The sequence below is a fragment of the Ictidomys tridecemlineatus genome, chromosome 5 (assembly GCF_052094955.1).
Source record: "Ictidomys tridecemlineatus isolate mIctTri1 chromosome 5, mIctTri1.hap1, whole genome shotgun sequence".
Lineage (NCBI taxonomy): Eukaryota > Metazoa > Chordata > Mammalia > Rodentia > Sciuridae > Ictidomys > Ictidomys tridecemlineatus.
This window is the reverse complement of record NC_135481.1, coordinates 79,965,378-79,989,462: the sequence shown is the minus strand read 5'-3', so window position 1 is coordinate 79,989,462 and position 24,085 is coordinate 79,965,378. Positions and strand designations below refer to the sequence as shown.

Below are 24,085 nucleotides of genomic sequence, written 5' to 3'. Positions count from 1 at the left end.
TAAGTTGCTCAGGCTGAGCTCCAACTTGTGATCCTCTGTCTCAGCCTACTGAGTTGCTCAGATTATAGTCATGTACCACCAGCCCTAATTTATAAACAATTTTGATGGCAATTTCAAAAGGGGAAAAACCATCTAAATTGTGCCGCATCCCTGACCCTACTAGAATCACAGGTTAATCTGTAGTAGTAATTTTACATTTATGAGAGCTGCATGATTTATAAATAATCATAATTTATTTATTTATTTTTCCGAGACAGCATCTCTAAGTTACTGAGGCTGGCCTTGAATTTGCAATCCTCCTGCCTTTGGCCTTCAAAGTCACTGGGATTATAGGCATGTGTCACCATGCCCAGCTTAACTGTAATTTTAATTGAGGTAACTATATATTCACATATGGTATAAAAAATAAAACAGGGATTCTCTGTATACATAATTGGATTTAGACCAAGAAAATACTAAGAAAGAGTAAAGCCTAGGAAAGAAGAATGATATAGCAAATACAAACTCTAATACCTTTATGAGCTGTGATCATATTTTATCTCTCACAACTGCTATTTTCAATGTGATAACTGAGTTATTTAAACTCATAAATGGTAGAATTAATTTACAAAACATATAAATAGGTTTACTGGCCACAAACTCTTCAATTTGAAAATAAATATTTTATGAACATATTCATATTCCAAAATTGCTGATAGTAATTATGAAAACTTTGTTCTTACTCTATAAAATAACAGTAATTATTTATGATTAATTTTCATCTATTCAAATTGCTCTTTCAATATGAGACCAACAAATGTGGTTTTAAAAAATTCTTTCTAGGATCCCATGCTGAATCATAAATTTAACATCTCAAAAAGACAACATGGAAGTAGAAGCAGTTATGACATTAAAATTAATTTGAAACTTGAAACTGCTATTTTCCCAAAGACATGATGATTAGATCTTAGACTGGTCCCTTAAATCCTATTAATTTCATAAATTGCCAAAAAGGATAGCGATAGTGTTATTTCTATTATCTAACCATAATTTTAAAAAAAGTCTTAGTGGTAGATGGACACAATAACTTTATTTATTTATTTAATGTGGTGCTGAGGATTGAACCCAGTGCCTCACAGTGCTAGGCAAGCACTCTGAGCCAAAACCCCAATCCCTATCTAACCATAATTTATAGAGCATTTTCTTATCTATGTTTCTGTAACACTTGGTATTTCTTCTTTTTTGGGGAGGGGCAGGTACTAGGGGTTGAACTTAGGAGCACTCCACTGTTGAGACACATCCCAGCCCTATTTTTTATTTTATTTGGAGACAGGGTTTCACTGAGTTGCTTAGTGCCTCGCTTTTGATGAAGCTGGCTCTGAACTCGAGATCCTCCTATCTCAGTCTCCTGAGCTTCTGGGATTACAGATGTGTGCCACTGCACCTGGATAACACTTGGTATTTCTGATTTAACATTTATACAGTGCTTGAGTCTGTGATTCTTAAGTTTTAAATCATATCCCAAATGGTGATATTTAAAGTCACTATAAAAAACAGACATAATCTTGATTATTCAAGGTCTGGCTAGTCACAGGTTTTAGTTATTTTCTTTCATTTTTTAAAAAAAATATTTATTTATTTATTTATTAGTTATTGGCAGACACAATATCTTTGTTTGTATGTGGTGCTGAGGATCGAACCCGGGCCACACGCATGCCAGGCGAGCGCACTACTGCTTGAACCACATCCCCAGCCCCTAGTCATTTTCTTTCTTTCTTTTTTTTTTTGAGAGAAAGAGAGAGAAGAGAGAGAGAGAAGAGAGAGAGAGAGAATTTTTAAAATATTTATTATTTTTTAGTTTTCGGTGGACACAACATCTTTATATTTTTTTTATGTGGTGCTGAGGATCGAACCCAGCGCCCCGCACATGCCAGGCAAGTGCACTACCGCTTGAGCCACATCTTCAGCCCTAGTCATTTTCTTTCAATGAAACTTTACAAAAGATGAGATTAAAAGATGAGATTCACTAAATGCTTTTAAATGAATCAGAAAAAGTAATTAAGTAATATTTAAAAAATAAATCCCCACATCAATATCTTGATGAACACAGATGCAAAATACTGGCAAACTGCATACAAAAACACACTGAAAAGATAGAGCACCATAATTAAGTGGGATTCATCCCAGGGATGCAAGGTTGGTTCAATATATGGAAATCAATAAAGGTAAATCATCACATAAATAAACTTAAAGACAAGTTCATATGATTATCTCAATAGATGCATAAAAACACAAAAATACTGCATCCATTCATGTTTAAAACACTAGAAAAACTAGGAATAGAAGGAACATACCTCAAAATTATAAAAGTTATATATGACAAACCCAAGGCCAACATCATTCTGAACAGAGAAAAACTGAAAGCATTCCTTCTAAAAACAAGAACAACACTTGGGTGGCCCACTTTCACCATTTCTATTCAACATAGTCCTTGAGACTCTGGACAGAGCAATTATAGAAAGAAAAGAAAGGAAAGAAAGAACGGGAAAAAATAAAGGAAAGGAAAGAAGGAAGGAAGACAAATAGGAAGAGCTCAAACTATTTCTGTTTGCCAACAATATGATCCAATATCTAGCAGAAAACTTCTAGAACTCATAAATGAATTCAGTCAAGTAGCAGGATACAAGATTAACATCCATAAATCAATTGCATTCCTATACATTAATGATGAATCAGCTGAAAGAAAAATTAAGAAAAATATCCCATTCACAATAAACTCAAAGAAAATAAAATACTTGGGAATCAACCTAACAAAAGAGGTGAAGGACCTCTACAGTGAAAACTACAGAACTCTAAAGAAAGAAAGCGAAGAAGACCTTAGAAGATGGAAAGACCTCCCATGTTCTTAGATAGGCAAAATGGCTGTACTACCAAAAGCAATTTACAGATTCAATGCAATGCCCATCAAATGTGAATGATGTTCTATACAGAAACAGAAAAAGCAGTCATGAAATTCATCTGGAAAAATAAAAAGCCCAGAATAGCCAAAGCAATCCTTGGCGAGAAAACACGAAGCAGGAGGTATCACAAAACTAAACATTAAATTGTACAAAACAGAGCAATAGTAATGAAACAGCATGGTATTGGCACCAAAACAGGCCAGAAGACCTATGGAACAGAATAGAAGACATGGAGACAAACCCATATAATAGATACAGTTATCTTATATTAGATAAAGGTGCCACAAATATACATTGGAGAAAGAGAGCCTCTTCAACAAATGGTGCTAGAAAACTGGAAATCCACATGTAGTGGAATGAAATTGAACCCTTATCTCTCACCTTGCACAAAATTCAACTGAGAGTGGATCAAAGACCCAGGAATTAGACCAGAAACCCTGCACTTAGAAGAAGAAGATGCAGGCCCAATACTCCAACATGTCAGTTCAGGAACTGACCTCCTTAACAAGACTCCTAAAGTGCAAGAAGTAAAATAAAAATTCAATAAATGGATGGCATCAAACTAAAAAGCTTCTTCACAGCAAAGGAAACAATCAAGAATGCAAATAGAGAGCCAGAATAGGAGAAATCTTTGCCATTTAAACCCCAGGTTATTAATTTCCAGGATATACAAAGAACTCAAAAAAAACATCACCAAACAAAACAAAACAAACAAACAAACAAAAAAAACCAGTCAATAAGTGGGCAAAGGAACTAAATAGACACTTCAAAAGAAGAAACATGAACATTCAACAAATATATGAAAAAAATGTTCAATATTTCTAGCAATTAGAGAAAGGCAAATTAAAACTACATTGAAATTTTATCTCACTCTAGCCAGAATGGCAATTATCAAGAATACAACTGACAATAAATGTTAGTGACCATGTGGGGAAAATGGAACACTCATACATTGTTGGTAAGACTGCCAACTGGTGTAACCACTCTGGAAAGTAGTATAAAGATTCCTCAAAATACTAGGAATGGAACCATCTTTTGACTCAGTTATCCCACTCCTCAATATACATCAAAAGGATTTAAAATCACCATACTACATTGATATAGCCACATCATTACTTATAGTGGTATAATTCACATAGCTAAGCTGTGGAGTCAAACTAGGTGCTCTTTAGCAGATGAATGGATAAAGAAAATGTGGCATATGGCTGGGCCTGGGGGCACATGTCTGTGATCCCAGAGGCCCAGACAGGAGGATCATGAGTTCAAAGCCACCCTCAGCAACTTAGTGAGGCCCTAAGCAACTCAGCAAGACCTCCTTTCTAAATAAAATATAAAACAGGACTGGGATGTGGCTCAGTGGTTAAATGTCCCTGGGTTTAATACCCAGTACCAAAAAGAAAGAATGAAAAATGTGGAATACACACACACACACACACACACACACACACACACAATGGAGTATTAGCCAGAAAGAAGAATAACTTTTATGACATCTGCTGGTACATGGATGGATCTGGAGACTATCATGCTATGTGAAATAACTCAACCCCAGAAAACCAAAGATCAAATGTTTTCTCTAATATGTAGAAGCTAACCCACATTAAGGAGTGGGAAGTAGAAGTTCAGTGGAATAGACAAAGGGGAATAAAGGGAAGGGAGGTGGGATAGGAAATGGAAAAATAGTGGAATGAATCTGACAAGATTTTCTTATGTACAAATATACTACAGTGAATCTCACCATTGTGTACATTGTATACTGGGGTATAAGATATAGTCCATGTATAACTAAAAAGAACCAATAAATAATTAATAAATAAATAAATCTTACCTGAAAGAACTTATCTTTTAAAATGAAATCAATCTCAAGCTTTTCATATTGGTCTATCAATTTCATTGTCAGCCAATAAAGTTCTATTAAAGGGCAATTTCAAAATTACTTAAGACATAACACATTTTGAAATAAAAACAGATACTTACCAAGTGGAGCTTTAAGAAAACGCCGCTCAATGCCCTGTTCTATTTGAAACAGTGCTGTTGCCAGATGATGTACCACATTGCTCACTGATTGTGGTGTACTTGCATTAGTTGAGACAGTACTTGGAGTTTCTGTTTTTATCCCCAAAAGTCTACAATAAAACAAAGAATTCGTGGCACTTAAAAACACTATTAGGTGAGCTGGAGCTGTAGCTCAGTGGCAGAGCACTTGCTTAGCATGTGTGCGGCACTGGGTTTAATCCTTAGCACCACATACAAACAACAAAATAAAAGCATGCTGTTTATGTACAACTACAAAAAAATAAAAACATGATTAGGTGAAACTCAAGACCACTCATTCTTTCAAATATTTATATAGAAAGTTTCATAATTTCAAGGATCTGGTATAAGCTAATTGGGAGGACAGAATCATTTAGGAGGATAAGAGGACAAATATTTGAAGAGAAGGTGGAAGAGAGAAGACTTATGGGAAAGGTTTTAGAAAGGTGATGGTGATAAACCTTAAAGACTATGTATCTTCAACAGCTTATTTATATTTCTCTTGCTTCAGCTACTGGGCGAGAAACTAATAGTTGCCTCAACTAATTCATTAGCCTTCAGACTTGGTCCCTCAACAATGAATCTCCACAGTGCAGCTACAATAATCAGTTAAAAGTGCAAACCCATTCAAAGCCTTTGCCCATGGTCTTTCTTGTCTAATATTTCCTTCCTCACCTTCAGAGCTCAGCTTTGCAATCAGGAACCTTCCCCTAGTATTTCCTTCAAAGTTCTTTCCATGTTCCACCAAGATAAATAATCCTCTACCCTACTATGTACTATATTTGTTCTGGGAATTTACTTTTTTTTTAATATTTAGTTTTTAGTTGTAGTTGGACATAATACCTTTATTTATTTATTTTCATGTGGTGCTGAGGAAAAAAACCCAGGACCTTGTACATGCTAGGCGAGCGCTCTACCGCTGAGCTGCAACCCAGCCCCAAGAATTTACTTTCTATCAGAGTCCTTACCCTGATCTATAACTGCTAGCTTCATGTCTCTCCATCATTCCCTTCTAAATAATAAACTCCTTAAGAGCATATATTAGCCAAAATAACCTTGAAAAAGTAAAAAAATATTTTATTCTAATGAGTTGTATTTTGGCTGTATTAGTATAAAGTGGAGTAATAGAGATCTTGATGTTTAAAAAATGGTCATTTCATTGATTAGAAATATTAAGGTGCTCATAAGTTTTTAAAAGAAGGAAAAGAAACATTTACTTAAAAAAACCCCAAAACCTTAAAATTAAAATTGCAAGGAAAAATTGGTTACTTTAGAAAAAATTCTTTTTTTTTTGTACCTGTCTTTTACTATGACCCTTGATTGTTCATCAATTTGCATCTCTTCCACATCTTCATTCACAGTTTTAATTATTCCATTTTCCTTGTTTTCCTCACTTAATAGCTCGTATCGTCCACTTTCTAAGGCTGATCTCCAGATGTGTCTATCTGTAACCTGAAACAAAACATAAATTTACTAACCTGGAAAACAGAAATGTTGGTCCTAAAAGACATTATACTTAATTTACATATAAAATTAATTTATAGATATTCTAGAACAGATTTATGAATAAAAAAGGAGTATAAAAGTAAGGTTCCTCAGTGGCCAAAATGGAATTCATATCATTCATACACAAAAGCTTTAATACCTTATTGTTTAAAAATATCATAAATGACTTTAGGATTGGTCATTAAATTAGGAGCAAAAAAGTGACAGAATATGACAAAGGCATAAACAGAACAGGTATATCAAATAAGAATTACTTACAGATTTAAAAAAGGTAACAAAGAAACCAACAAACAAACCAGACTCAGCAGAGAAGGCAGGAGCTAGTCAAGGAAGAAGAAAATATCCTTACACATTTCAACATCTGATTAAAATATTGAACATTTTTTAAATATTAAAAATATCAAAAAGATAAATTATATTAATTAAATTCTGTTTAAGAAAGTAGATAGTCATTTAATATACTTAGGATTTGTGTCCATATATAAACATTATGATTTAGAGGAATAAACTTAATCTTCATAAAAAATATATACTTTCCTGATGTTTATTAAAAACACAAGTTTTACATATACAGATAATCAACAAACATGATTAAAAATCTGGACTAAGCAAATTAGATAAACTAAAATGTGAATAGGTACAAACCTTGATTGATCCTAAAGTTCCTTGATAGATTCTGTCTTCAATATCCAAAAGAAAATCTCTCAGCCTCAATTCAAGTTGCTTTTCTGCAGACATCTGAGATGGATCATAGGCACTGGAAGATCTTCCCCGAGTATACGTATGCTTGCTATCAGTTTGAGGTTTGTCTGAAATAGAATCAAATGTTTTTTATAATTTTCTTAAATATAATGTGACTGTTACAATTCTGAGATGGTGGATGTAAAAGCCCTTTGTAAATCCTCAATAAGTAAATGATAAATAAATATTTGCAAATCATATATTTGGTGAGGGCCTGTATTCAGAACAAATAAAGAGCTCATAACCAACCACAAAAAGACAAATAACCCAATTGAAAGGTGTGCAAAGGATCTGAGTAGATATATGAGATATATAAATGGTCAATAAGCACATGAGAAGATGCTCACCATTATTATTCATTAAAGGAAGACAAGTCAAAATTACAGTAGATACCATTTCATGCCTCTTAAGATAACTATAATCAAAAAGTCAAATAATTTTAAGTGTTAGAAAAAAGTGGAGAAATTGGAACCCTCATACACTACCGGAGAGAAAATTAAACAGTGTAGTCACTTTGGGAAACAATCCAGTATTTCCATTCCTATTGTATAAATTCAAGATAAATGAAAACCTATGTCAACACAAAACATGTACATGAATATTTATAGCAGCATTTTTCATAACAGCCAAAAGGTAGAAACAAACTAAATGTCTATCAACTAACAAATGCATAAGTAAAATGCAGTATATACAAACTGTAGAATATTATTATTTGGTAATAAAAAGAAATGAAGTTCTAATACATGCTATATCCCGGATGAACCTTGGAAATATTGTGCTAAGTGAAAGATGCAATCACAAAAGACCATATGTCGTATGATTCGATTCATAGGAAATTCAAGAACAGGACATTTTACAGAGACAGATTTATCTAGAGCAGAGAGAGGATTGGTGGGGGACAAGGGAGAGAAATATAGCAGAGTGGTAGATAAAATCTACAAAATTTCTTTCTGATAGGAGAGAAATGTTCTATAAGAGGACTGTGGTGATGGTTGTGCATATTTGTAAATATACTAAAAAACAATGAATTATATGTTACATGATAACATACAGGTAAATTACATGATACGTCTAGGAATATAAAGAAATATGATCTATAAACCTGAGAAGAACCAAAGTAGGTATGGTAACATATTCTTAAATTTAAGCAGTTTTCTACCTAGAAAAATCTCATTTACTAATATAAAAACTTACATCTAAAAATTCCTTCTTTTCTGATCTGTTGTCAGTGAGCCAGCTATCATATAAGAAATGCTGCTACTACCTGATCTGCCCAATTTCCAAAGAAGATATCATTAATGGAATCTGTCCCTGGGCTCCCAGCAAAACCATTAAGAGAGATAACTTCATTAACTATAATATCTCCAAAACTGAAGGCAGCCTTATAGCCTTGGGCATTCAGAGCCTATTGACTAAGGAATGAGATCAGAAAGAACACTAATATTCTCATACTATAGATAGTTTCTTATAATCCAAATAGAACCCAAATAGAATCCAAAAATTTAGACAACCATGTTTCTGTTGTCCTCTGCAAGATGGAATCCCACTATATTGTAGGGCTGGCCTCTAATTCATGTGCTCAAGTAATCCTCTTGCCTCAGCTTCCCAAGTAGCTAAGACTACAGGAACACTCAGTACAAGAACCTTGTTTTTATAAAGAAATACACTTCCAAACTCTTAACTCCCATACTGAAAGCATGGTCAAAATGTTAAGGTGTTTTAAATATATTTTTAATACAATGGAAAACATTTAATCTTGAATATCCAGTGATCAGGGGGAGGAAAAAAAATGGTTTTCATAGAAAATTTACCTGAAAAATGAAATTTCTCTTCTGAAAAACGGGCAAGTTGTGCACATATTCTGCTTTTTTCTTGCAACAAGGTTTCCTTTAAGGCACTTTCTCTATGTCCTCTAGAATTAAGAGCTTCAATAAGCTGGTCTAGCTGTTCACAAGAACTGTAAAAGCACCACCGATTTGGCTTATGCACTGGTTTTGGCAGCTGTGAAGAATCATCACATGGACCTTGGTCAATGTTGTTGGAGGTAGATTCAGACATCAAACGCTCTCCAGTTTTAGTAGATACCTGAGGATCTTGAGACTGTACATTATTCTGAAATGATGAAGGTCTAGGCAATAGCATGTCTTCAGTGAGACCAGAATAATCTTCTTCAATAAACAATCCAGGAATAGAAGGGAAAATCCAGTATCGCCTATACATGCGGTCGCGACCCAAGGGAAAAATATTGGTACATGCTATGGCACTCTGGATTTTTTCTAAGAGCTCTTTCTCTTTCCGTTGTTGTTCCTGTTTTAAAGCTTCTTCCTCATCAGCAGTAAGAGGCTCTTGCATTACACAGTTTATCTCTTCTTGCCTTGTAAATTCTTTAAATCCATTTTGTCCACTTTTCCCTGCAGTTGAATAACATTTAACTTTATCATATTTTAAATTTTCACTAGAAAAATGAGATTAAAAGCTATCCCAAGTTATTATGTGTTATCAAATGAATTATGTCCAATTCAAATTTCATGAATTCATATATTGAAGCCCAAACACCCAATGTGACTGTGTTTGCAGTTAATGCCTTTAAGGAGGTAATTAAGGGTAAACAATGTAATAAGAATGGGGCCATTGGGCTGGGGTTGTGGCTCAGAGGAAAGAGTGGTCACCTAGCATGTGTAAGGCACTGGGTTCAATCCTCAGCACCACATAAAAATTAAATAAATGTTAAAAAAAAAAAGAATGGGGCCATAATCCAACAAGATTGGTGTCCTTATAGGTAGTCAAGCTCTTGCTTTCTGGTATGTAGAGAAAAAGCCACAGGGAGAAGGTGCTGCTTGCAAGCCAAGGAAGAGGCATTACCAGATAGCAACCCTGCTGGCATCTTGATTTTTGAACTTCAAGCCTCCAGAAATTGAGAAAACAAATTTCTGCTACTTATATGACCAAAGTCTATGGTATTTCATTGCAGCAGCCCAAGCAGCCTAGTAGACTGTTAGTAAAACATCGACATATTTAAATCTAATGAAACAAACAAAATCTGTAACTTGAGAGTATACAAGTTATTCTCTAATAGCCATCCAGACCATCTAAGGAAAGGCTCAATGAACTACTTTTATAGAGGGCTAGCAAGTATCTCATGCTTTGTTGGTCATATGGTTTGTCACAGGTACTCAGTTCTGGTACTGTGGAACAAAAACAGTAACTGATGAAATGTAAATAAATGAGAATGGCTGTGTTCAATAAAATCTGCTTATGGACAATGAAATCTGAATTTCTTATAATTTTCACTTATCACAAAGTATCATTCTTCATTTGATTTTTTTCAACCACTTAAAAGATTTTTAGCTTATAATAGTACAGGCCACATATGGCCCACAAACTGTCATTTACTAGTCATCGTATTAAGGTAACAGAACCATTAATATTTAGCTGGATACTATAAAACCCAAAAGAAGGATAACATTTCCTAGGGCAGGCATGAATGGCTACAAGAGAAACTTTTGGTCAAGGAGATAGGAGTAGAAACCTCTGGGTTGTACTTTTCCTCTTGCTTTTTCCAACTAGCTAGAATGGAAAACTGGTGATGAATCACTTGGGAACATAAAGTTGTTAGCAAAACCCACAGTATGACAAAACTGACAAGATGAAAGAACCTGGACCCCTGATAAACTGGACTTTTATGATATGTTGGAGAATTAAGTTGCTATCTTGTTTCAGTTGCTGTCAAACTGGGTAAATACTTGGGGAGTGTTTCTTCTGTTTCTATGCATGAAAGAGATTGTGAAGTTTGGTATGATCTGATTCTTTAAAACTTGGCAGAATTTACCTATAACATCAGTTTAGAACTGATGTTTTCTTTGTGTAAGATTTTTAGTAATGATTCATGTTCTTTAATGGTTAAGGACCAAGGACCATTTATTCACATTTTAAAATTTCTTCATGAACCCACTTTAATAGTTGGTATTTTCTAGGATTTTGTTCATTTTTACCTACATTTTCAAATTTATTGTCAGAAAACTGTTACATGTTGTCTCTCTCTCTCTCTCTCTTTCTCTCTCTCTCTCTCTCTCTCTCTCTATATATATATATATATATATATATACATATTTTTTTTTTAAATTTTCTTTTTGTTTTGTGGTGCTTGGGATTGGACCTACGACCTTGCATATAAAGGGCAAGTATTCTACTACTGAGCCACATTCTGGACCCTCCTTATAGTTAAATTTTTATTTTATCTATAGTTATACACTTTAATTTTCAGGATTAATTTTATTTATTGTAATCCTTTGCTGTTTTTGCCCTGAAGTACTGGGAATCAAACCCACGGTCTTCTGCCTGTTAGGCAAGCACTCTACCAATAAGCTACAACCCCAAGTTCTCTGTTCTTTTTAAAAATAAATTTTTTACCTTCTTTTAAAGAACAAAGTTTTGGTATAATTGTTCTTCTTTACTGTGTTTTTAATTTTTGATCAATTCCTACTTTTATTATAATTTCCAACTTATTAAATGCTTAACTTGATGTGTTTCTTCTTCCCGAGTTAGTACTAAAAGCTATACCTTTTTTTTCCTAAGTAGAGGGACAAGATCCAATGAGTGCTAATATGCAGTATTAAGCAGTTTTAAATGTTTTCTAGTTTTCTTATAGTTTCTCCTTTGACTCATTGCTCACTGTGTGTGTGTATATATATACACAATATTTTTAGCTGTAGATGAACACAATACCTTTATTTTTTTAAAAAAAGTTAGGTTCTCTTTAATACTTTATTTTCTAGTTATAGTTGGATACAACTTTTATATATTTATATTTATTTATATTTATAGTGCTGAGGATTGAAACCAGTGCCTCACATGGGCTAGGGAAGTGCTCTAACACTGAGCCACAATCCTGGTCCTACTCATATTTTAAAACTGATCACATACAGTTTGTTTGGTATTTTGAAATTAACTGCATTGTAATCAGTGAATTCAGTCTCTAAGATGTAGATTTTCCAACCATTTAGAGTATGTGTGTGTGTGTATGTGTGTGTGTATAATTCCATCCAAATTATAGGCACAAAATTAAGTTAAGGCTCCTCATTAAAATGTTATGAAATGAGATATAAATAAATGAATAAAATAATGAACCAACAACAACTAAATATATATATGTGGTGCTGAGAATCAAACTCAGTGCCCCACACATTAGGCAAGCACTTCACCACTGAGCTCTAAGTGAGGCTAGATGAGTAATTTGTATCAACAGCTTTAAAACAGTGTATTCTCTGTGATCCAGAAATTTATAAAATTATTTTCAGCAGCAGATTTTCATTCTCAGCAATAAAGTTCCAATACAAACATTACTGATCTTTATATCTATTATCACATAGGAGGCATTCAATTCATGTTGAACAAAATATATTATAGCATAAAAATTTTAATTTGGTTTTATATAAAGTAGTAAATGCAAAAACTAACCAAAACTTGCCAAATGCAATAATGAGAAACTCGACCCATTAAAGAGATAGGAATATTGTCTCTCTTCCTTATGGTATAAGTGACATCTGAATAAAGATATAATCATAAAAATACTAATGACTTCACATGAACATTTTTAACAAAATGGTTACCATTTTACAACTCAATATGAGCTATAAGATGGGCATTTAACACACACATCATGGAATCAAATGAAAATAATTGAATCTAATATATATTTCAGAACAGCTCTATCAATAAACTACCTTATCAATTAAAAATAAACAAACATGTCCTTAAGAAATCTTATTACTGCCAGGTATGAGGCATGCATGTAATCCCAATGACTCAGGAGCTTGAGACAGGAGAATGGCAAATTTGAGGTCACCATGGGCAAATTAACAGGACCTATCTCAAAATTAAAAACAAACAAATAAACAACAAAACAAAAAAAACCCCTCAATATTATTACCTCTTCTGCTTTTTTTATGTGATCCTAGGTCATCTTCATCTTCAGTGACTGTATCTTGATCAAGGTCCTTTTGTTCTATTTCTTTGCTTTCAGTGCTAGTATCAAAATCTTCCTTTTCTTCCTCCCTTTAAGATAAAAACAAAGATATAAACTTATTAATGAATATAATTCCATTCATATTATATTGTCTCACTCTACTGTCATGTATATCTAAAAAAAATATTGTTTGCCTAAAAAGTATAAGGCATTATGCTTAGGAAGTAGTGAATAATGTAAAACTGTAAACACGCAAGTGTTTATAGTCTTGCAGAGAAAACAGATAATTACATAATGTAAAATTAAAATATGTAGTTAAGTACCAAATGAGGAGGACCTCAAGATGCTAGAAAACATGTCAGGAAGAATCAAATCTCTCTACGATTGAGAGAGTCTGGCTTGAACAGTGTCATTTAAATTGTGACTCCAGGGGGATGGGGAAGTAGTGGGCAGCAGAAGAGAGGAAATCTGCAGATCATGCTGAAAAACAACATATGCACATATGGATAGTCACGAAGCTTATAATTTTGAGAAATGTGTAAGTGAAAAAGCAATAAATCAAGATATATATGAGAAAAATAAAGGGTTAGATCATGCTTGACCTTGGAGGGGATTATACAAAAAGCAATGGGAAAAAACCTAGAGTTTAGAGAAGGAAATTGATATAATTTGAAAGCACTTTGGCTGCTATTTGTAAAGTTAACCAGGTGAAGAAGAAAATGAAGAGACACTAGTAAAGAAGCCACTGTAATAGTGCAGGTGGCTGGCTAGGAGGTGATGGAAGCTCAGAGTAGGAAGGAGATATAGACAAATACTGGAGAAGAAAAGTAGTTACATTCCTATAAAGTAGGCAGAATGAACACAATATGGACATTCATATTTACTCTACTATTTTGCTTCAATTAAAACTAAAATTATATGGCCTTGAAATAAATTCCATCATTTATGTTCTACAACACAGAGTGATTTTGCAAGCTCACATATATTCAGGAGATAGAGATAATATACATAAGTGAGGCTGGATGAGTATAAAAAAATACAGTGGTGGTACATGCCTAGAACCCCAGCATCTCAGGAGGCTTAGCAAGACCATCAGCAACTTAGTGAGACCCTGCCTCAAAATAAAAAAAAAAATAATAATAAAAAGGGCTGGGTATAGCTCAGTGCTAGAGAACCTCTGGGTTAAAAAAAAAAAAGACTGAAATATGGACAGGGTATAGTTTAATGGTATAGAGCACAAATTTAACGTATGTGCAAGACCTTGGATTCAATCCCCAGCACCAAAAAATAAAAAATAATATAAAATAAAAAATAAATCGAGATAATTTATGACGTGAAAACCAGTATTTAATTCAGAACATTTTCATCATTCAAAAAAAAAAAAAAGACCCCTCCATATCCATTTATAGTTCCTCCACTGCCCCGGCACTCATTTGCTTTCTGTTTCTATATATTCACTTATTCTGGACATTTCATATAAATAGAAACACAATACATGGCATTTTGGGACTAGCTTCTTTAATTTAGCATATTTTCACAGCTCCTTTTCATTGCAACATTTATTGGAACTCTATTCCTTTTTATTGATGAATAATATTCTCCTGTATGATGTACCACAGAAGAAATATACCATTTTGTTTACCCATTTATCAACTGAAAGACATGTGAGTTGTTACCACTCTCTTCAGTTAAGAATAATGCTGCTATAAACATTTATGTATATATCTTTGAGTGAATGTATACTCTTAATTCTCTTGAGTACATAAGAGAATGGCTGTAACATTTACACACAGCAATATGGTTTCACTTTTGAAGAACTGTCCAGTTACTTTCCAAAACGGTTATACCATTTTATATTCCCATGATCAATGTATGAGAATTCTAATTTCTTCATATCCTTGTCAATACCTGATGTCCATCAGTTTGAATAAAGTAGTATTGTGGAGCTGGGTGCAGCAGGAGGATCATGCGTTCAAAGCCAGCTTCAGCAAAAAGCAAGGTGCTAAGCAACTCAGGGAGACCCTGTCTCTAAATAAAATACAAAATAGGGCTGGGGATATGGCTCAGTAGTTGAGTGCCCCTGAATTCAATCCCCAGTACCCACTTCCCCACCAAAAAAAAAAAAAAAAAGAGAGAAAGAGAGAGAGAGAGAGAGAGAGAGAGAGAGAGAGAGAGAGAGAGAGAGAGAAGAAGAAGAAGAAGAAGAAGAAGAAGAAGAAGAAGAAGAAGAAGAAGAAGAAGAAGAAGAAAGTGGTACTGTTTTTAAATTTTTATTTATTTTTAATTTTTTTAGTTATCGGCGGACACAACATCTTTGTTTGTATGTGCTGAGGATCAAACCTGGGCTGCACACATGCCAGGCGAGCGTGCTAGCGCTTGAGCCACATCCCCAGCTGGGTATTAGGGTTTTAATGTTCACTTCCCTGATGGCTAATGATGTTGGGCAGGTTTTCATGCACTTATCTATATCTTCTTTACCCAAATGTCTATTCAAATCCCATGTCATTTTAAAATTGTTTTGTCTTGGGATGTGATTATGGCTCAGTAGTAGAGTGCTTGCCTAGCATATTCAAGGCACTGGGTTCAATCCTCAGCACTACATAAAAATGAATAAATAAAATTAAGGTATAATTAAAAAAATTGTTGTCTTTTTATTTTTTAATTAAAAGAATTCTTTTTTTTTTAGAGAGAGTGAGTGAGAGAGAAAGAGAGAGAGAGTGTGAGAAAGAGAATTTTTTTTAATATTTATTTTTTAGTTTTCGGCGGACACAACATCTTTGTTTGTATGTGGTGCTGAGGATTGAACCTGGGCCGCACGCATGCCAGGCGAGCGTGCTACCGCTAGAGCTACCTCCCCAGCCCAAATTAAAAGAATTCTTTACATATTCTAGCTACAAGTCCCTTTTCAGATATAGAATTTTCAATTTTTTTCTTTCAATAGGCTGCCTTTTTAAAAAAGATATATTTTCTTTTAAAAAAAAATTTAAGTTGTTGATAGATTTTATTTTATTTATTTATTTTTATATGGTGCTGAGGACCAAATCCAGTGCCTCACACATGTGAAGAAAGCACTCTACCACTGAGCCACAACCCCAGCCCTCATTAAGTTGTCTTTTATTTCCTTGATAGTGTCTTTTAAATCACATAAGTTGTTCTTGACTAGGCAGAATTAATACAGTCAAAATGGCCATATTACTAAAAGCACTATACAGATTTAATGCAATTTTCTGTTAAAATTCCAATGATATCCTTCATAGAAACAGAAAAATCAGTCATGATATTCATTTAGAAAAGCAAGAGGCCCAGAATAGCCAAAGCAATCCTTAGCCAGAAAAATGAGGCATCACAATACCAGACCTTAAATTATAATACAGAACAAAAACAGCATGGTATTGGCACCAAAACAGACAAAAAGACCAATGGAACAGAATAAAAGACACAGAGACAAACCCACATAAATATAGTTATCTCATACTAGACAAAGGCATCATAAACATACCTTAGAGAAAAGATAGCCTCTTCAACAAATGATGCTGGGAAAACTGGAAATCCATATGTAGTAGAATGAAACTGAACTCCTATCTCTCACTCTGCATAAAACTCAACTCAAAGTGGATCAAGGACCTAAGCATTAGACCAGAGATCCTGTACTTACTAGAAGAAAACAAAGGCCCAACTCTCCATCATGTTGGCTTTACAAACCAACTTCCTCAACAAACACAAGAAATAAAATCAAGGGCTGGGGTTATAGCTCAGTGGTAGAGCTATAACCCCAGGCAAGAGCACTTGCCTCGCATGCGTGAGGCCCTGGGTTTAATCCTCAGCACCACATAAAAAATAAGTAAATAAAAATAAAGATTAAAAAAAAAAGAAACAAAATCAAAAATCCATAAATGGGATGGTATCAAACTAGAAAGCTTCTTCACAGTAAGGAAAACAATCAAGAACATGAAGAGAGAGCCTATAGAATGGGAGAAAATCTTTGCCAACTGTACATCAGATAGAGCATTAATCTCCAGGATATACAAAGAATTCAAAAAACATAACAACAACAACAAAAAACCCCAATCAATAAATGGGCAAAAAAAGTGAACAGGCACTTCACAGAAAAAGAAATATGAATGGCCAATAAATATATGAAAAAATGTTCAACATCTCTAGAAAATACAGAAATGCAAATTAAAACTACACTGAGATTTCGCCTCATTCTAGTCAGAACAGCAATTATCAAGAATACAACAATAAATGTTGGCGAGGTTCACTTATATATTCCTGGTGGGAATGAAATCTGGTGAAGCTGTATAGAGATTCCTCAGGAAACTTGGAATGGAATCCCCATTTGAGTCCCATGGAATCAAAAGTAAGGGTATAATTTTGATACAAAATCTGAAGGCAAAATATGAAAAATCACAAATCGTTCTAACTTAAAATTATGCAAAAATCCTAGCAAAATGACATAAATATTTGTTTGAAGAAGCTGTGTGCCATGGCACATGTCTATAGTCCCAACTACTGAGAAGGCTGAGGTAGGAGAAGGATTGAGCCTAAAGAGTTTGAAGCCAGTATATAACCATACCTCAGTATATACCCAAAGGACTTAAAATCAGCATACTACAGTGACGTGGCCATATCAAGGTTTATAGCAGCATCAATATTAATAGTGAACCTATGGAACCAACCTAGATGCCCTTTCAACAGATGATTGGATAAAGAAAATGTGGTACATATACAAAATGGAATATTACTCAGCCATAAAGAAGAACGAAACTATGACATCTGCCAGTAAATGAACGGAACTGGAGATTATCATGCTAAGTGAAAAAAGCTAATCCCAAAAAACCAAAGGCCAAATGTTCTCTTTCTCTGATATGTGGATGATAACATGTAATAAGCTAGGGTAGGGGGTAGAATAGAAGTTCACTGGTTTGGACAAAGTAAATGAAGGAAAGGGAAGAGGGATGGGAATAGGAAAGACAGTAGAATTAATTGGACATAACTTTCTTATGCTCATATATGAATACACAAACAGTGAAACATTATGTACAACTGCAAGAATGGGAGCCTATATAGAATAAGTCATATCCATGTATGTATATTATGTCAAAGTATATTCTACTGTCATGTGTATCTAAAAAGAATAAATTAAAACACATAAGTTTTAAATTTTGATTAAGTCCTTTAATTGCTGGTCTTTATGTGCCATTTCTATTAACTTTTTAAATTTTTATTCATTTTTTTTTTGTGTGTGGTATTGGGGATATAACCCAGGAATATGTTCATGCTAGACAAGTTTTCTATACACTAGGATAAACCCCTACCTCTTTTTAATTTAATTTTTGGGATATGGTCTTGTTAAGTTGCTGAGGCTGGTCTTGAACTTGTGATCCTCCTGCCTTGGTTAACTGAGTCACTGAGATTACAGGGATGCACCACTGTACCTGGCTTTACTTGCTTTCATAACTAATCCTTATTCCAAATATTTGAAAAGCAATAAAATACTTTGGTAGTCTCTAACTTACCTGAGGCACTATCATCCTTTCCCTATACCATAAACTGAAATTTCAAATATCATCCTTCTCTATCTATCAAAGGATCTCTGAAATAGTGGGATGTGGTACTGGAAATAAACGACTCATGCAAGAAATATTACTGCTTAAAAATAACTTACTGAAAGCTTTCTGTGAAATTACCATTCAAAACATTAATTCTGGGGCTAGGGTTGTAGCTCAGTGGTAGAGCACTAGCCTAGCACATGTGAGGCACCGGGTTCAATCCTCAGGACCATATAAAAATAAATAAAAAAAAGAAAAAAATTAATTCTAAGAGAAAATTGGCCTAAAATTTAAAAATTTAATGACAGATCTATACTTGATGACTTTCTATATATACATTTTATAAGTTTGACAGCAATTATTGTGTACTTATAGAAGACTAGTTTACTAAAATTCGGAAGTATTCTAGAGTTTAAGTTACTTGATTTTTATTTACGTATGTTAAGATGAATAAATAAAGCCAGGTAAGCAGTGTAGTTCAAATCATACCCTATAGATAAATCTGCTGTTGAATTTCTTTGCTCATCTTCCTTCAGTTTTTCTTGTTTTTCTTTCATTTTTTGTTCTTGCTCCTTAAGTTTTTCTTCCTTCCTTTTACGAATTCTGAAAGTCAAAGTAAAATATTATAGTCTACTGATGCAAAGATATGTTAAAAATTTCAGGATCTTGTATTTAATTATTCATTATGAAAAGTGCTCCAAATGTTATTACAGTCCATTCAATAACTTCTTTGTAAAGCCATCAAACATCAGAATAAGTAACAGAATGTAAAATACTATTTTTTACAAAGAAATAAATATATATATATATTTTTTGGTACTGGGAATTGAACTCAGGGGCACTCAACCACTGAGCCACATCCTCAGCCCTATTTTGTATTTTATTTAGAGACAGGGAGGGTGTCTCACTTAGTGCCCAGCTAAGAGTTGTTCAGTGTCTAAGTTGCTGAGGCTGGTTTTGAACTTGAGAATCTTCTGTCTCAGCCTCCAGAGCCACTGGGATTATAGGCGTATGTCACTACACCTGGAGAAATAAATAGCTTTTAATAGCATGACTGACTGTAATTATATCTTACCTAGCAGCTGCTTCTTCCCTCTCTTTTCGATGTTGTTCTGCTTTTAATTCCCGGAATTCCTGTTTTGCTTGTCGTAATATATCAACATAATCTTCAATGAAATCCCGAGTAGAAACTAGGGTCAGTAGCTTCCCACAGAGAGCATGAAGTATCTTCATTTTTTCTCCTGTCAAAAATTGGTAAACAAGACTTCTGTATTATCAATGAGAAAAAGAGGAATTGTGTTTGAAATTTTAAATTTGTGGCTCAATATGGAATACCTAATAAATAATAAGGAGTACTCTCTAATGGTCAAACATGCTAATGGCATCTTTTCAAAGCAACTTTGAATCTAATTTAGTAGCAATGTGATATATAAGTCATTTTAAAATAGTAATATCTATCTTGTATACTAGCTAAGGGACATAAAAAATTTTCTAATTGCAAAAATTATTTTAAGTTTTCATTTTTAGGCTCACTAATAAAATTCAAATCAAAACTAAATTATGATCATGTGAATTAAAAAAATGGCAACAAACTGCTACTCTGAAGAGATCGCACAAAGTCACTGCTATAAATTATAAAGATATATGAATGTCGGGAAATAAGGTGCTCTACATTTATTATATGTTCTCTAAAGTTCATTAAATTTTTTACATTTTTTATGTTATAATATAACATGAATATGAAAAACAGGTTCAATTTAGGTCATTATTTGTAGTCTAATAAATTTTTCTTAAAAGACTCATCTTTTTTAACTTTCTCTTTTAAAACTGATATCATCTAAACTTTCTCATCAGTTAATTTGTTTTTGGGCACAAGAGACACAAAAGGATGGGAAGTGGACAGTTTACAAAAATTTCAACTTGCTAAGTTTACCTGGTGTCAAATCATACACTGAAGTGCTTGATAGCTTTTTTAGTAGGCTGGGGTTGCTCAAACGAAGCTCCATACAGGCATCATCTGTAGCATCAAATCCTCCTCGCTTCTGATATCTGTACTTTGCATTTGCTGATGTTACATCAGCACCTGAAGCTAAGATGTGTAGTCTGAGTATTTCAGAAAGAGTGCAGCTATCAAGATCCAAGCTTTTCAAACTGCAGCCTGTAGTTGTTAAAAATTAAAGAGTCATTTAGGACAATAAATACTTAGCAATTTAAAATATACCTTTATAAATTAAAAAATAAAAAGTCAAATAAGCAAATAAATAAATAAAATAAAATAAAACCCACACATACCCTGGTGTAACTGTGGCCATGCAGCTGCCAAAGATGCAACTGCAGACAGTGCAGATTTTGTGGGGTCTGCATCTTCATCCAAAGCCTCTGTTAAATCTTTAAGGAAATAAATACTTTATTCTAGTGCAAATCAAAGCTTGAATATTTGGGAATAATGCCCTTTTAAAATGATGAAAGAAATAGAATCAACTTAACATTCAGGAACCTCAAAAGAACCAACACTAAGTACAAGCATTATTCACATTCTGCCTTGTCTCCACCTACAACTGTACATCCTAAAACACACATGCCACACTAACATTTTCCTTACATAACATAAAGAAGGCAATTTCCAAATTACCAACAAGATGCACTTACATATTACAAAAACACAGTAAAATGCACTTTAGAATTAGAAACAAATCCTCTCATTCAACATCACCTTAGAAAAAGTCCACTTTGAAAACTGGAATCTACTTAAAGCTACCCAATCTTTTATAAATATTTTAAGATCAAATCTTAAAATAAAGGCTATAATCATCACAAAATCAACCCAGAAAAAGAGATAAAGAGAACTACTAAGCACTGCTGTTAGTACTTATTTAACCTTTTCATTAAAATTTCCAATCTTTATTTTGAAATATCTCCAATCCAAGAAACAATGGGATGATTTCCTTGTATTTTCCAAATGAACTGCTTTAGATTTGAAAAAAAAAATGCTTGGCTTAAAAGTAGGACTAAACAACAAATCTACTGGTAAAAATGTAAAGCATTAGAATAAACAATCCTAATTATGATATACGGATTGATTAAAAAAAGATTAAGTTTAGAGAAAGAACTGCTATCCTTTAATAAAGGAAAGAGGTAGCTCTAAGATCACATCTAATTACAATAATTGACTATTTCATGACACTAAAAGCATCAACAGGATGATACACAAGTTATTTGACTAAACTTATCACACATGACAAAGTCATACCTATCAGGCCTAATCTAGCCCAATGACAGACAATGTATTTTTTTCTCACCAAGGAAAATTAGACTCAAAACTTTCAATTTTCATTTTACATATAAAGCCAAACAAAATTAATAGGCACTCTATTTTTTTCCCAATCAGGACTTCAAAAACTACAAAATTCATCTAGTCCTATACACAACTATAAAACTGTGTTGGCTCTCTTTCTTAGCAGCAGCATCAACCTATACTATCTATAGAAAGTTATAATTTCCTAGGACCAAGGTTATAAACACCTTAGGTACTGAATCACTAGTGCAAAGACAGCTTATTTATTTATTTGTTTTGCAGTGGTGGGGATGGAACCCAGGGCTTCCTGCAATGCTAGCTAAGCACTCTGCCAATGAGCTACATTTCCAGCAGGCCAGTTATTTTTAATTGGGTTAAAATAAAGTAACATGTTAAAATATGTATTCTGTAGCTCCATTATCTGTGATATAGCACTCTTGAGAAATTGTAAATCTCACTGTAAGATTTGTTTAGATAGTCACTTGGCTATATCACACAAAAAGAATATAGCAGAAATATATCTATGACTATCTGAAACACATTATCATCTTAATCTAAAATTAATACATACAATTCCAACACTAAACAAGATATCCCAGCAAATACATAAAACTGTTCTATGTAAGAAGGATGCTCTTGTTTTTATAATTTACTTTTATTCTGTTTTGGTGTTGGGGATCAAAAACCCAGGGCCTTCTATATAAATATGCACTCTACCAATGAGCTACCAATCCGTTCCCATGCTCCGAAGGGCTTTTAAGTTCATGATGTAAGACTGAAGACAGGATTTTAAAATGTAAGATTTTAAAAACTGCTAATCAACATTTATAAGACTTGATATAAAAATAGAGGTCAAGGACTAAAGAAGTTATATCTTCTTGAAGACATAATTTTATGGGTAATGCTAGTGTGACAAATATTCAAATTTTCAACTTTGCTGCCATATTTAGAGGCAACATGGTAGTCATTATGAGGGTCTAGATCAACCAAGCTTGTACCCAATTTCCTTACTCATGTTTCCTTAAGCACACCTCATTTCTTTATATGTAAAATGCAGACAATTATTATATCTGCCTCACAAAGGTGGCCTGAGAATTAAATGAAGTAACACGTAGTGTTATATCAATTCTAACTATGTGATTTTATTACATAACTTCATTGAACCGAGTTTTCCCATCACTAGATAAATTAATTCTTCTCTTTCTGATCAATTTTCCTCTTGCTAGAAATTGCAGAAAACATCTTACTAATAACACCATCACTAAGGAGAAGTAAGACAATATTCAATCCCATGTGATTCTTTAATTGATTTTTAGAAAGAGGTGTGAAAAAGCTTTTTTTTGTTACTGAGATAGGAGAATAGATGTGAGGAAAAGTGTAAATTTTTATTCAGATAGACTTTAAATTTATACTTATAGATAGTCCTTTATAAAAATGGAGCTATAAAATTTGCAGATTAAACAAATGGCAATACAAACCATACCCTTTCATATATATATTTCCTTTATATTAAATGATTTTTCAACACAATTTCCTTTTTACTCCCCCTCCCTTTTTACCCCCCAACTGGGACTTCAAAAATTATAAAATTTATCTGTTTAAATCCTGAATTAAATATAGCCTTATGTCTTGTATTAAGGTCAGAACTTAATCAATAACCCTCTTAGGTTATTTGCTATGATATAAACAATGGCTAAAAGAATATTTTCATTTAATTGACTAAATTATCTGAGAAAACAACAGGGGTTATATTGCTAAAATGGCCTTGATAAGGGACCCATGGTGATTATGCTCAAGTGGACACTAGGGCAACCAACATCAGATGCATACTCATCAATACCCTATTGCTTCAGGAACTAGACATATAAAGAAAGATAAACTCAAATTGTCTAAGGCCAATGAAACTATCAGAATAGAGAAATGCCCCATTTTTTTTGTATCAACATTCTGCTATTCAGTTGTTTCTGAGCAGTTATTTCTTTTCTTTTTTGCTACTGGGGATTGAACCCAGGGACACTTAACCACTGAGCCACATCCTCAGCCGTTTTTTATA

General features: G+C 33.5%; 1 protein-coding gene and 1 long non-coding RNA gene across 5 annotated transcripts in view; both read right to left on the bottom strand.

The window, feature by feature from the left end:
• LOC144377551 (uncharacterized) overlaps positions 1–24,085 on the bottom strand; it is a 174,439-nt gene that overhangs the window by 29,441 nt on the left and 120,913 nt on the right. The gene's annotated exons all lie outside the window — the stretch shown is intronic.
• Baz1a (bromodomain adjacent to zinc finger domain 1A) overlaps positions 1–24,085 on the bottom strand; it is a 110,884-nt gene that overhangs the window by 12,823 nt on the left and 73,976 nt on the right. For 3 of the 4 annotated variants that reach the window (XR_005729191.2, XM_005322674.3, XM_078050224.1), the window contains 9 exons: positions 21,030–21,125; positions 20,671–20,895; positions 19,813–19,978; positions 19,227–19,340; positions 13,150–13,274; positions 9,032–9,631; positions 7,125–7,288; positions 6,271–6,425; positions 4,917–5,065 (listed from right to left, as the gene is read on the bottom strand). Coding sequence is in view for 3 of the 4 variants with exons in the window: in XM_005322674.3 (XP_005322731.1) it covers positions 4,917–5,065; positions 6,271–6,425; positions 7,125–7,288; positions 9,032–9,631; positions 13,150–13,274; positions 19,227–19,340; positions 19,813–19,978; positions 20,671–20,895; positions 21,030–21,125 (1,794 nt within the window). In the remaining variant the exon portion in view is untranslated. The remainder of the gene's footprint in view (positions 1–4,916; positions 5,066–6,270; positions 6,426–7,124; positions 7,289–9,031; positions 9,632–13,149; positions 13,275–19,226; positions 19,341–19,812; positions 19,979–20,670; positions 20,896–21,029; positions 21,126–24,085) is intronic. The other variant, XM_005322676.3, reaches the window with a different exon arrangement.